This window comes from Lampetra fluviatilis, chromosome 22 (assembly GCF_964198595.1).
Source record: "Lampetra fluviatilis chromosome 22, kcLamFluv1.1, whole genome shotgun sequence".
Lineage (NCBI taxonomy): Eukaryota > Metazoa > Chordata > Hyperoartia > Petromyzontiformes > Petromyzontidae > Lampetra > Lampetra fluviatilis.
In genome coordinates this window covers 8,867,296-8,881,051 of record NC_136296.1, presented here as the reverse complement: position 1 = coordinate 8,881,051, position 13,756 = coordinate 8,867,296, and the positions used below count along the sequence as shown (strand labels likewise).

General features: G+C 55.8%; 1 protein-coding gene across 2 annotated transcripts in view; it reads right to left on the bottom strand.

The window, feature by feature from the left end:
* The window catches only part of DENND3 (DENN domain containing 3), a 49,948-nt gene that overhangs the window by 24,912 nt on the left and 11,280 nt on the right, over positions 1 to 13,756 (bottom strand). For both annotated transcript variants that reach the window (XM_078866366.1, XM_078866367.1), the window contains exons 2-6: positions 11,473 to 11,589; positions 8,170 to 8,315; positions 4,010 to 4,179; positions 3,401 to 3,516; positions 278 to 432 (exon numbers count right to left, since the gene is read on the bottom strand). In XM_078866366.1, coding sequence (XP_078722492.1) covers positions 278 to 432; positions 3,401 to 3,516; positions 4,010 to 4,179; positions 8,170 to 8,315; positions 11,473 to 11,562 — 677 coding nt within the window. In that variant the 5' untranslated portion in view covers positions 11,563 to 11,589. The remainder of the gene's footprint in view (positions 1 to 277; positions 433 to 3,400; positions 3,517 to 4,009; positions 4,180 to 8,169; positions 8,316 to 11,472; positions 11,590 to 13,756) is intronic.

The following is a 13,756-nucleotide window of genomic DNA, read 5'->3' as shown; positions in this document are numbered from 1 at the left end:
TTGAGTGGGTAAGCGGTTGAGTGGGTGCGTGAGTTGGTGAGTGAGTGACTGAGTTAGTGGGCAAGTGAATGAGTGGTTGAGTGGGTGAGTGAGTGAGTGATTCAGTGGGTGAGTGGGTACGTGGATGGTTGAGTGAGTTGGTGAGCGGGTGAGTGGGTATGTCGGTGGTCGAGTGAGTGGGGCGAGGTGTGATCGTCCCCGCTGGAGGGGTGATCGTGCCCGCCGTGTGCGAATGCTGCATGTTACGAGCGAGCGGAGTCTCCCCCGCGAGCCTCACCAGGAAAGGCAGTCCCGGAGAACCGTGTAGTAAGGCGACTTGGAGATGACACAGATGGCGTACGGCAAGTAGGGGCTTTTCCCGGGCCTGCCCAGCCGTCTCTGTCCCGGTTGCCTGAGCGAGCCGTTGGACGCCCAGGGCAGCGGCCCCGTGTCCTGGTGGCACCAAAAAGGGGGTCAAGGGTCAGGACGATGGGCATCGCCAGCGGTCGATGTGCGACGATGCCTCCGCTCACCGATGAACGTTCCATGATGAGAATCTCGGCGCATAGGTTTTTTTGCGCAGCCGAGATTACGATTCGCAGTTGATGTCCGGGTGAGGCAACGTGGTGATGATCTCGCTAGAGCTGTGTCGTGATAGCCTTTCCACCACCCGGCGCAGCCAAACACGGTCAGTCGCCAAGCATTTACCGCACAAATGATTACGGGTTCAGCGGACCGGTGAGTTCAAGAACAATTCTCACAACCTAGTCGAGCGATCAGATGTACTCGACACGACGGGCGAAACGGAGCCGCGCATCGTCAGGACAGAATCCGGGAAGTCGGAGTGACGTTGATCGGTGCAGCTCAAAGAGAAACATCCCTGTGAGAGGAAACTGCAGAATTCAAGTAAAATCATGCACATGAAGGAATAGCAGCAATCAAAGTTCTGCTGCACTTTCATGGCCCAAGCCTATAACTCCTGATATTCGCAGAAAGCCGCCCATCCAACTACTAACCAAGTTCAACCCTACTTAGCTTCGGAGATCCCAGCAGAGACATGTGCATTGTGATGAGATCGTAGACACGGGTGAGGAGTGTGCGTGTGTTGAACTTCTTTCTCACCGTACGTAGCCAACCGTGCAGAATGGGAGGTGCGGAAGTGCAAACGGGGGGGGGGGGGGGGTGAAGAGGGGGGGGGGGAGGAGGCCGAGAGGGAGGAGAAGGGGGCAGAGTGGGGAGAGAGGTGAGGGGTGGGAGAGGGCAAAAAGGGAAGTGAGAGGGAGCAGAGAGTGGAGAGGGAGGAGAGGGAGGAGAGGGAGATGCGGGAGTAGGGAGAGGGGGAGTGGAGGGAGAGTGGAGAGGGGGGAGAGGGGGGAGAGGGGGGAGAGGAGAGAGAGGGGGGAGAGGGGGGAGAGGGGGGAGAGGGGGGAGAGGAGAGAGAGGGGGGAGAGGGGGGAGAGGGGGGAGAGGAGAGAGAGGGGGGAGAGGGGGGAGAGGGGGGAGAGGAGAGAGAGGGGGAAGAGGGGGGAGAGGGGGGAGAGGAGAGAGAGGGGGGAGAGGGGGGAGAGGGGGGAGAGGGGGGAGAGGAGAGAGAGGGGGGAGAGGGGGGAGAGGGGGGAGAGGAGGGAGAGGGACGTGCGGGAGTAGGGAGAGGGGGAGCGGAGGGAAAGCAAGGGGAGGGTGAGAGAGGAGGGAGAGGGGGGAGAGGGGGGAGAGTGAGAGGGGAGAGAGGAGGGAGAGGGGGGAGAGGGGGGAGAGTGAGAGGGGGGAGAGGGGGGAGAGGGGGGAGAGTGAGAGGGGAGAGAGGAGGGAGAGGGGGGAGAGGGGGGAGAGTGAGAGGGGAGAGGGGGAGAGAGGAGGGAGAGGGGGGAGAGGGGGAGAGTGAGAGGGGGAGAGGAGGGAGAGGGGGGAGAGGGGAGAGAGGGGGGAGAATGAGAGGGGGGAGAGGGGGGAGAGTGAGAGGGGGGAGAGGGGGGAGAGGGGGGAGAGGGGGGAGAGTGAGAGGGGAGAGAGGAGGGAGAGGGGGGAGAGGGGGGAGAGTGAGAGGGGGGAGAGGGGGGACAGTGAGAGGGGGGAGAGGGGGGAGAGGGGGGAGAGGGGGGAGAGTGAGAGGGGAGAGAGGAGGGAGAGGGGGGAGAGGGGGGAGAGTGAGAGGGGAGAGGGGGAGAGAGGAGGGAGAGGGGGGAGAGGGGGAGAGTGAGAGGGGGAGAGGAGGGAGAGGGGGGAGAGGGGAGAGAGGGGGGAGAATGAGAGGGGGGAGAGGGGGGAGAGTGAGAGGGGGGAGAGGGAGGAGAGGGAGGAGAGGGAAATGCGGGAGTAGGGAGAGGGGGAGTGGAGGGAGAGTGGAGAGGGGGGAGAGGGGGGAGAGGGGGGAGAGGGGGGAGAGGAGAGAGAGGGGGGAGAGGGGGGAGAGGGGGGAGAGGAGGGAGAGGGACGTGCGGGAGTAGGGAGAGGGGGAGCGGAGGGAAAGCAAGGGGAGGGTGAGAGAGGAGGGAGAGGGGGGAGAGGGGGGAGAGTGAGAGGGGGGAGAGGGGGGAGAGGGGGGAGAGGGGGGAGAGGGGGGAGAGTGAGAGGGGAGAGAGGAGGGAGAGGGGGGAGAGGGGGGAGAGTGAGAGGGGGGAGAGTGAGAGGGGGGAGAGGGGGGAGAGGGGGGAGAGGGGGGAGAGTGAGAGGGGAGAGAGGAGGGAGAGGGGGGAGAGGGGGGAGAGTGAGAGGGGAGAGGGGGAGAGAGGAGGGAGAGGGGGGAGAGGGGGAGAGTGAGAGGGGGAGAGGAGGGAGAGGAGGGAGAGGGGAGAGAGGGGGGAGAATGAGAGGGGGGAGAGGGGGGAGAGTGAGAGGGGGGAGAGGGGGGAGAGGGGGGAGAGTGAGAGGGGAGAGAGGAGGGAGAGGGGGGAGAGGGGGGAGAGTGAGAGGGGGGAGAGGGGGGAGAGTGAGAGGGGGGAGAGGGGGGAGAGGGGGGAGAGGGGGGAGAGTGAGAGGGGAGAGAGGAGGGAGAGGGGGGAGAGGGGGAGAGTGAGAGGGGGAGAGGAGGGAGAGGGGGGAGAGGGGAGAGAGGGGGGAGAATGAGAGGGGGGAGAGGGGGGAGAGTGAGAGGGGGGAGAGGGAGGAGAGGGAGGAGAGGGAAATGCGGGAGTAGGGAGAGGGGGAGTGGAGGGAGAGTGGAGAGGGGGGAGAGGGGGGAGAGGGGGGAGAGGAGGGAGAGGGGAGGGAGGGGGGAGAGGAGTGAGAGGAGGGAGAGGGGGGAGAGGAGAGGGAGGGGAGGGAGGGGGGAGAGGGGAGGGAGGGGGGAGAGGGGAGGGAGGGGGAGAGGGGGGAGAGGGGGGAGAGGAGGGAGAGGGGAGGGAGGGGGGAGAGGGGGGAGAGGAGTGAGAGGAGGGAGAGGGGGGAGAGGGGAGAGAGGGGGGAGAGGAGGGGGAGGCACCTGCAGGCGCCGTGAGTGCGTGAGTACGACGCCGTGCGTCCTCTTCCCGCTCATGTCGGTGAAGACGAGGTAGTGGAAGGAGGCTTCCTCCTCCTCACTCTGCACGCGGAGGCCCTCTGCAAGTTTGGGGTTCGTTTTCACATTTTAGGGAGCATCTTATAACGCGGAGAATACGGTACGACGCACATATTCATATTATCTGGGTCTTTCGGTAAAGTCACGTAGATGGATTCAAAGAAAATAACAAAAAATAACAAAAAACTACGACGTTTCGATCGCAACACAAGCGTTCGTCATCAGAAAGAGGGGGTTAGCTTCTAAAGGTAAATTGTTTATAAAGGCTTGAAATGGGCGTATCCCAAACGTCAGCAGCCAATATTAATGTAAGTGGTGGGCAGCGACCGCAACGGTGGTGGGGACTTTACCGAAAGACTAAAAAAATATGAATTCCTGCAGTCACGAAAGCTTTAAGTCAAGTACAAATTGATGTTGGTGATGATCATGAAAAATAATCCGAAATTGTGTACAGCCACACCAGCAACACCACCGCAAGCGAGCGAGCGACCGAGTGAGCGAGTGAGCGAGTGACCGAGTGAGCGAGCGACCGACCTGGGAAGCAGAGCGAGGGGAGTCCGTTGAAGTCGAGCTCGCGGGGCACGCTGACCGGCTGTGTGTGGCTCGCGCCGCCGCCACCCCCAAGCCCGCCCGCCTCGGGCCCTCCGCCCGACATCGACAGGCGGCTGCTCTTGGGCTTGCGGAACGAGCGGCGCTTCTGGGACCTGCGACACGCGGCGGGGGGGGGGGGGCAGGAGGTACGAGACGAGGAAGAATGACGCACGCACAAAGCGGTGACCAACATGGCAAACAACAACAACGACGACAAAGACGATATCAACGATGACAATGGCATGGTTCACCATCCACTCTGGGGTGAGATCGCGTAAGGAGCACGATGACGTGCGTCGTGCCCGCTCCTTCACCCGACGGAGCCGGCTCGTGAAGTTGTCACGTGGAGAAAAGTGCCGACGTATCGCTGCTCCGACAGCATCGCCGGCAGTGTTGCGGAGCAATCCACAGCATTTAATTAGCTCGGGTACCCACCCTTGCCCCCCCCCGCTATGTTAGTTATCTTTTCCCCTTTCCTCTTATTAACTTTCATGTCCCCCCGTGAGTGTCCCAACTGGGTGGGGCAGTGAGCCCTATTCTCCCCACTTCATTAATTTCCGCCGCGCCGAACTCGGCCTGCTGCTGTTGTTCACCAAAATGTTGTTTCCCCCCCCGTCCCCTCCGTTCTGTGATCGGCGCTTTGTACCGGGGTCTCGCGTTGAGTTGTAATACAAAAAAAAAACTATTGGGAATAAAAAACTGGGAACCCCAATTGGCTACGTTTGCTTCACGTGACGACTTTATTCACTGACTGTGTCGGGTTGGAGGAGGGTGGTGGCGGGTTTTAACGACACATTTATATATATTTACGCGATCTAACCCCCCCCAAAAAAACCCTCTATTATGGATGATATTGGTCGCGAAAGCCTTCGTGTTAAACTGGAGGAGGGTGCATGACACACATTTTAATTATTACGCGATCTCACCCAACGATTAATTACGAATCCTAATATCGGTTATTGAAAGCCTGCGTGTTAAGTTTAACAACAACACCAACACGTGATTGTGAACGGGTGGAGTGATCGCGGGAACCCCTTAAACACACCAAACAAGAACCTAAAAACCCATTCCTTCTGATACCGGCATTCAGGATCAATATTAATCAATTCATCAATGTGTCGTTCGACCGCTAGCCTCGCCACTTCAGCGACAAAGTCCTGACGCAGAGGACGGTGCTATTTCTCGACTTAACATCACCGGGAAATGTGTGGCTTTGCCTCAACGCTACGGGGCTGCCCCCCCCTGCCCGACACCACGTGTCCAAACTTAGCCACGTGTCCAAACTTAGCCACGTGGCGGTGGTGGCTACGGTGCACGTGTCTGCCTGTGATCCAGCGCTGTGGAGGCAGCGAGGGTTTGTGGATCACAGCAAGAATGCTGGGATACCCCCTTCATGCGAGTGTCGAGGGTGACGTGCCCTGGCTCGCCAGGAGAGGGCGGTACAGCTACAGCAAGTGCGGATTAATCTCCACATGCTTTCTATCTGTACTGTGATAATGAAAAAAGAACTACATTTTATTTTACCAGGTAAGGCTCACTGAGCTATGAAACTCGTTTTCAGAAGCGACAATTGATGGCCCAATGAAGTGGGTTATCATGTGGAAATTTATAGCAGCCCAATACTCTAAATGCACGTTGATTCTAAATGTGGAGGGAAAAACCGGAGGGCACAGACAAAAATCCACACAACCACTGGGAGACACACAGGCAAACTCCAAATATACAGAAGGAGTCAGGGTCGGGAGCGAACCCACGACCTCCTGTACACTAGGCGAGGTAGTTAAAATATCCTACCTACCATGATGATGATGAAAGATGGAAACATGCAAACTCCAAATACACAACAGGCATCAGGGTCGGGAGCGAACCCACGACCTCCTGTACACCAGGCGAGGTAGTTAACATCTCGCTACCACGGATGGAGCTTTGCTTCCGCCTCGCTCGCGTGGGGTTTTTTCTCCGGGCCCTTCGGTTTGCTCCCACGTGTATAGTAAGCCAAGGCCATAGTTATAATATATATTGGGGACACATCCCCCCCCCCCCCCAATATTCAAATATGCTAAAAATGTCCCCCGCAATATCTTGCTATGAAATAGATTTCTGTTTATATGATTGTGGTTAAGTTTGTACTATATTCATCCCTAAGCTCTGCCATTACAAACAATGAAACAAGAAATGGTAAAAAAGAAAAAGCAGAGCGATTTCATACTATACACTATTAGACATTATTGTAATAAAATCAATAAAAAGTCCATCCTGTGTGTTAGTGAATTTTTTTTATATTTTAGGCAGGAAATTAGTTTTAAAATTTAGATTTTTATTCTGGGGGGGGGGGACCCCCAGACCCCCTGGAACATTTGGTCCCCCCCAATGTTGACGCCATGGCTACGGCCTTGTAGTAAACACTCATCATGCATTGCCTGAGAACATCTTTAGCATATAAACCCATTTTGGCACAACCCTCCTTCCTTCAGGGCTCTTTACTCATTCTCTGCTATGTTGATGTTTTTTGTCTTTGTTTTGTTCCTACTGCTGCTGCTGCTGTGCCCATGCATAATAGCCAGGTGCCTGGCTAAACGGGACCATCAGTGTAACAAATTTCGATTAAAAACTCAAACACCTCCTGACAAACACACCGTGGCTTTTCGTGTAAAAATAAAAGTCACACATTGCCGTTGCGTGCCATTGCGATCGCTCCGCTGTTACTAATCGTCGGCTTTTCCCCCCGAGGCTTTTCGCGAGTGAGTGCGGAGCGCTGGGTGCAAGGGTCACGGGGAGCTGCCCGTTTGACAACAAACAGCTGCCACATTCCTAACTGGTGCCAATCAGAAGTTTGATTGCACGCTCAAAGTGACCAGGAGTCGCTTGTTTAAAAAGAAAAAAACCCCGGCAAGCAAATTGTTTTTTTATTGTGTATCGGTAGACTTACGCTGACACCTGAAATGTACAGGGCAGCTTGTTTTGTTTAACACGTGACAGAAGGGTTTACTGGCCACGCGGTTGTTAGGTTTTTGGAAACGATCTGCAAACGTATAATTTGCGCGGTTACATGGACACACAATGGGGCACTGTTACCATCGATGTAAATTAAATTGTTAATACATTAGCTTTGTCTGTCCGTCTGTCACTGACGATTATCTGAACCGGACCTGGGCCTTCCCTAGGGTTACTCAGCCTTAAATGAGTACCTGGTGCAGTGTGTAAACATCAGCAATGGGACGACGCAGAGGCGGCCTGGCGTGGTGCTTTCAGTTTTTGAGTTTCATTTATTTGGTGTAGCCCTGTGAGCCATTCGGCTCTTGAATCGGGTGCAACCGAAACAAACAAAAAACAAAAACATGAACAAGAAAACATCTTAAAGTGACTATGTGATGGCCACCCATGCCCTCATTGTGCCGTGCCAACCTTAATAGGTGCTCGCTAACAGCACTTGCCCCAACAGTCTGTAAAAAGCTATCTGGTGGGATCTTTGTATTCTATCAGTTATTAGAAGAACCAGTGGTAGATTCAATATTTGTCTTCAGTTATATTAGTACCAGTCGTGAGCCAGCCGTGAGTGCCATTATCTGTGTTGCTAGCACCAGTGGGAGATCAGTCCTGCGTTTGCGTTTGTATGAATGTGTATATTTTGAACTTCTTTCACACAGTACGTAGCCGACCGTGCTAATTGGACGTGCGGGAGAAGGACAACAAACCAAAAATAAAAAGCCGTTATAAAGAAATGAGTTTTCAACATAGATTTAAAAGTGCACAGCTCCAGTGGCTTCCTAATTTCGGAAGGAAGAGCGTTCCAGACGGCCGCAGAAGCACGCCGGAAAGCGCGCGGTGCGGCGACCGTCTTTGTCCGATGGCCAGCCAAAAGCCGCTGCGAGGATGAGCGGAGATCGTGTCACGATTTACGCTCCTCGATGAGATCAGCAAGGCACCGTGGTTCATTTGCGGCAAGCACTTTGTGTGCAACGAGCCAGGCCTCACGACGCATTCGCTGGGCTAAAACCCAAAGCCACGACGCAGCTCGGCGAGCACCGGACAGACGCGGTCGGATCTTGCCGAAAACACGGCGCGACGTGTTTTGCGAGCGCACGCACGCACGCACGCCGCACCTCGTGAAGCCGGCGCTCCGCTGCAAGGGCGGCGCCGTCGCCAGCCGGGGCGCCGCCGCCTCCTTGGCGACGAAGGGCGGAGCGAGGATGTTGAGGATGACCGGCTCCGGGTGCTGCCGCAGGGCCGAGTTGCCGCCAGCCGCCGCCTGCGTCAGTCAAGCGCGCGCGGGGCAAAACATTCAGAGGCGAAGAGTTTTAAACTATATTTTTTTTTAAGCAAATTTTTTTTTTTTAAAGCTAATTTTTTTTTTTAAAGCTATTTTTTTTTTTACCAGGTAAGGCCCCACTGAGCTACGTAGTTCTTTTTTCAGGAGCGACCAGGCCACAAATGAAGCTCAATGAAGTGGCTTATCACGTGGGCATTTATAGCAGCAGCCAAATACGCCAAACGCGTGATGTTGTTTCTAAATGCGGAGGGAAAAAACCGGAGGAACCGGAGCAAAATCCACGCGACCACGGGGACAACATGCAAACTCCAAATATACAACAGGACGTCATGGTCGGGATCCAACCCATGCCCTCCTGTATACCAGGCGAGGTAGTTAACATCTCGTCACCGTGGTGCCTTTCATAGTCGAGGAGTCATCGTTTTTGATCTCGATCGATGATTGTGAGGGGCGGGGGGGGGTGCGGACGGTCATCGTCAAGCGTGATGACGACTCCTCGCGGGTGCGCACCAATGACGGACGTGTGGCTGACCCCGGCGCCGCTGTGCATTCTGCATTCAAGCGGCTAAAGTTCGCAACAATAACCGACCACTGACGAGTTCCTATCTTGGTCATGTACACTTAAATAAACTATCTGTGTACGAGTACAAATATTTTGGTTTGAAACTCCAGACCCAATGTTTTGTTGATAAAGTACAAACTCTGAACTGGTTTTGAGTTATCAGAGCCTCATCAGTAGTCAGGCCCACAAAAAATAAAACTGCTGTGTTGCCCATTATAAGCAAGAGGATATTTCCACTGAGTTCGGCATGGTGGCGAGATGTTGACTACCTCGTCCGGTACACAGGAGGTCGTGGATATGATCGCGAACGTGATGCATGTATATTTGGAATTTGAATGTTCACCCCGTGGTCGCGTGGAATTGTTCTCTGGGTCCTCCGGCTGTTCCCTCCACATTTAGCATCAACATGCGTTTTAGACTCTTTGGCTGCTATAAATGTCCACGAGATGATAAGCCACTTCGCTGAGCTTTCATTTGTGATAGCCAGGTCAATTTAAAGCTTTCGTGACTGCAGGGACTCGTCTTCTTGGTTCTTTCGGTAAAGTCACGTAGAAGGGAAGTAATAAAGTAATGAAAATAAAACGAAACGTCGTGAGAATTATTTTATTATGTTTATTTTTATTATTGTATTACTTCCCTTCTACGTGACTTTACTGAAAGAACCAAGAAGATAGCCAGGTCACTTCTAAAATAGAGCTATATAATCTTAATTTAGGAGCTTTCGTGACTGCAGGAATTATTCTTTGGTTCTTTTTTTTCTAGTTAGATTTTTGTTGCTATTTCTTTTATGCCTGATGATGATTGCTTGTGTTGCAATCGAAACGTCGTAATATGTTATTTTATTTTAATTTATTCTTTTATTTTTAGACGTGACTTAACCGAAAAGAACCAAAGAATAGAGCTATATATATAGCTCAGTGGGCCTTACCTGGTAAAAAAAAAACACTTGAATTAGTTGTCGTTATAAATAAATAAATGAAGCTGGCTTTTTATCCCCCCCCCCTCTACCTGGTCCTAAACAGAGTAAAGAGGGCTTCCTCTGGGTTTTCACAGAGCGCAAGGAATGTGACTGGGCAGGTAAATCTAGAATCATACACAATGGGGGGTCTCTCTCTGGCTCTCTCTCGAAAGCCAAACAAACAGTCATGGCATTGGTCAAACATCCCAATGCAGGACCCCCCCCCCGCCCGCTCTTCAATCAATCAAAGATTTGTAAGGCGGCCGTATTCACCAAAAAGATGAGATGGAAGCGTGGATGGCGCAGAGAAAATGCTGCTAAATAAAACGAGACAGAATAGGAAAGAAATTATTTTAGTCCAGTCATAATACCATCGATTGTCATGGCTGAACGGACTTCAGTTGGCAGAGATTGTTTCAGGCCACCAGGGCTACAGATGAGAAGCTGCGTTCTGCTGTAATAAGCCGGAGTGAGATCTCAGAGCCGAGTGCGAAGTACAAGGTCAATGGGCTCGCACAATGAGCATGCATAATGTACGTTGATTCATTAACCCACCCCCGCCCCCACTTGGCACAAGAAGAACGCACAAGTGTTGGTATCGCACCTACGCCTCTATCTAAGGAACGAAACAGGTGGACTTCTCCACAAATCTGTCTGTCCGCCTGATGAAGCTGGTTGTAATTACTGGCGAAACGTCGTACTCAGATTGTAAATGTTGTTCCTTGGCTCTCCAACACACCGTTGTTGCTATACTCGTAACGAATAGGCACGTTCTGTTTACGTGACAAAGCTTACTAATTGGCTGTGTCGGGTGGTGGTGGGTTTATATATTTACGCGATCTAACTAAAAAACCCTGTATATATATGTCGTTAAACCCGCCACCACCCGACACAGCCAATTCGAATTAGAATCTTTCATTTATCCTGAAGAAATCCCATGAGCTATGAAGATTATTTTGACAGGTGTCCAGTAGGGGGGCAGGTCAGTGTCCAGTCGGGGCTCCCACACACAACAGGTCGTGATGGTACACGCGTGTGTATGTACGTGTGTGTGTATGTACGTACGTGTGTGTATGTATGTGTGTGTATGTAGGTTCGTGTGTGTACGTAGGTGCGTTGTGTATGTATGTGTGTGTATGTAGGTATGCCTGTGTATGTACGTACGTGTGTATGTAAGTGCGTTGTGTACGTAGGTGCGTTGTGTATGTACGTACGTGTGTCTGTGCATGTACGTATGTGTGTGTATGTAGGTGCGTTGTGTATGTACGTACGTGTGTACGTACGTAGGTGTGTGTATGTACGTAAGTGTGTGTATGGTCTCGCTTCTAATCGGGAGGCGAGGAACACGTGTGTGGGGATGGCATCATAGGAATCAGGGAGTCTCGGGGGGGGGGGGGGGCGTTCGATGCAGAGTGCCACGATCACATGACAACCCCCCCCCGTTCGCTGACACCGGCCCAGCCAGCCCCCCCCCCCAAACCACGACCGACCCTCACCTGGACACGCAGGCACTGACCTGGGCACGCAGGCACTGACCTGGGCACTGACCTGGGTACGCAGGCACTGACCTGGGCACTGACCTGGGCACTGACCTGGGCACGCAGGCACTCACTGACCTGGGCACGCAGGCACTGTGAGAGCGAGTCCTCGCTGGCCCCCACCACCACGAGGGCCTCCAGGAGACCGCAGGGGAAGACGTCCGCCATGGGGGCAAGCGGCGCGACGCCTCCGGCCTAGCGGCACGCGCACACAAAAGACAAAGGGTCCAACCGTTGGAGGGCAAGTGCTGTGAGTGAGCAACTACAGAGGCTGCAGGGGGGGGGGGGGGCAACACGGCGCCCGGCCACCTTTCTTTGCCCATTGCTGATGCTTTTCGCACCGTGCCGCGTACTCATCGAGTCGACCTCGGGGAGGCACAGGGTCGGGTTCAGACATTCGTCACACGGGAATCGAACTTGGGCGGCCGGGTTTGCAGCGCAGGGCGCTAACCGCTGCAAGCACAACACACACGCCACACACAACGCGCACACACACGCGCACACACAACACACACACGTGCACACACAACACATGCACACACATGCCACACACAACGCGCACACACACGCGCACACACAACACACACCATGACACACGTGCACACACAACACACACGCGCACACACAACACACACACGTGCACACACAACACACACACGTGCACACACAACACACGCGCACGGACAACACACACGTGCATGGCCAACTTCGTCAAAGGGTCGACCTAAACCTTGAGACACAATCCAGAGCAAAGTTGGGGGTGGGGGGACAATTTGCAAATACACAACTGCGGTGGAAGATCTGCCCAGTCAGCTTCCGTGCTGAGAACAGAATACTTCCGAAGACAAATCGCACTTGAGCATGCGGTACAGGAGCCATGCACATGCGTGAAGGAGCTGAAGGATGTGATTGGACAGGTGGTGGGAGTGAGAGGGAATGAGGTGAAGGAGCTGATTGGGCAGTTGGTGGGAGTGAGAGGGAATGAGGTGAAGGAGCTGGTTGGGCAGGTGGTGGGAGTGAGAGGCAATGAGGTGAAGGAGGGAAGATCGTGTAGTGAGAGAAGGCCGAGAGGAAGGAGAAGAGGGGACGATGCTGGAGACGACATCCAACGAGGCAGGGCGTGCGGGGAGTTGGAGAGAAGCGACGTGGCGGAGAGAACTCTGCCTTGGAAGCCGTCTCCGGACAGAACCCCCGGATAGACACCACGGCACAGAAACGCGTGGCCCGGTGGGAACGCGACGCAAGTTTGGAGCGCGTGGCGTGAACACAGGAGGCCGGGGAGCTCCGATGTTCGGCGCGTGGTTGGGGGGTCTCTGTGGGGGGGAGGGTCTCTGTGGGGGGGGGTCTCTGTGGGGGTGGGGGGGGGGTCTGTGGGGGGGGATCTCTGTGGGGGGGGGTCTCTGTGGGGGGGGGGGGGGTCTCTGTGGGGGGGGGGGTCTCTGTGGGGGGGGTCTCTGTGGGGGGGGGGTCTCTGTGGGGGGGGTCTCTGTGGGGGGGGTCTCTGTGGGGGGGAGGGTCTCTGTGGGGGGGGGTCTCTGTGGGGGTGGGGGGGGTCTGTGGGGGGGGATCTCTGTGGGGGGGGGTCTCTGTGGGGGGGGGGGGGTCTCTGTGGGGAGGGGTCTCTGTGGGGGGGGGGGTCTCTGTGGGGGGGGTCTCTGTGGGGGGGGGTCTCTGTGGGGGGGGTCTCTGTGGGGGGGGGTCTCTGTGGGGGGGGGGTCTCTGTGGGGGGGGGTCTCTGTGGGGGGGGGGGTCTCTGTAGGGGAGTGGGTCTCTGTGGGGGGGGGTCTCTGTGGGGGGGGGTCTCTGTGGGGGGGGGTCTCTGTGGGGGGAGGGTCTCTGTGGGGGGGGGGGGTATCTGTGGGGGGGGGTCTCTGTGGGGGGGGGGTCTCTGTGGGGGGGGGTCTCTGTGGGGGGGGGGTCTCTGTGGGGGAGAGGGTCTCTGTGGGGGGGGGGTCTCTGTGGGGGGGGTCTCTGTGGGGGGAGGGTCTCTGTGGGGGGGGGGTCTCTGTGGGGGGGGGTCTCTGTGGGGGGAGGGTCTCTGTGGAGGGGGGGTCTCTGTAGGGGGGGGTCTCTGTGGGGGGGGGGGGTCTCTGTTGGGGGGGGGTCTATGTGGGGGGGGGGTCTCTGTGGGGGAGAGGGTCTCTGTGGGGGGGGGTCTCTGTGGGGGGGGGGTTTCTGTGGGGGGAGGGTCTCTGTGGGGGGGTCTCTGTGGGGGGGGGGTCTCTGTGGGGGGAGTCTCTGTGGGGGGGGGTCTCTGTGGGGGGGGGTCTCTGTGGGGGGGGGGGTCTCTGTGGTCTCTGTGGGGGGGAGGGGTCTCTGTGTGGGGGGGGGGGGTCTCTGTGGGGGGGGTCTCTGTGGGGGG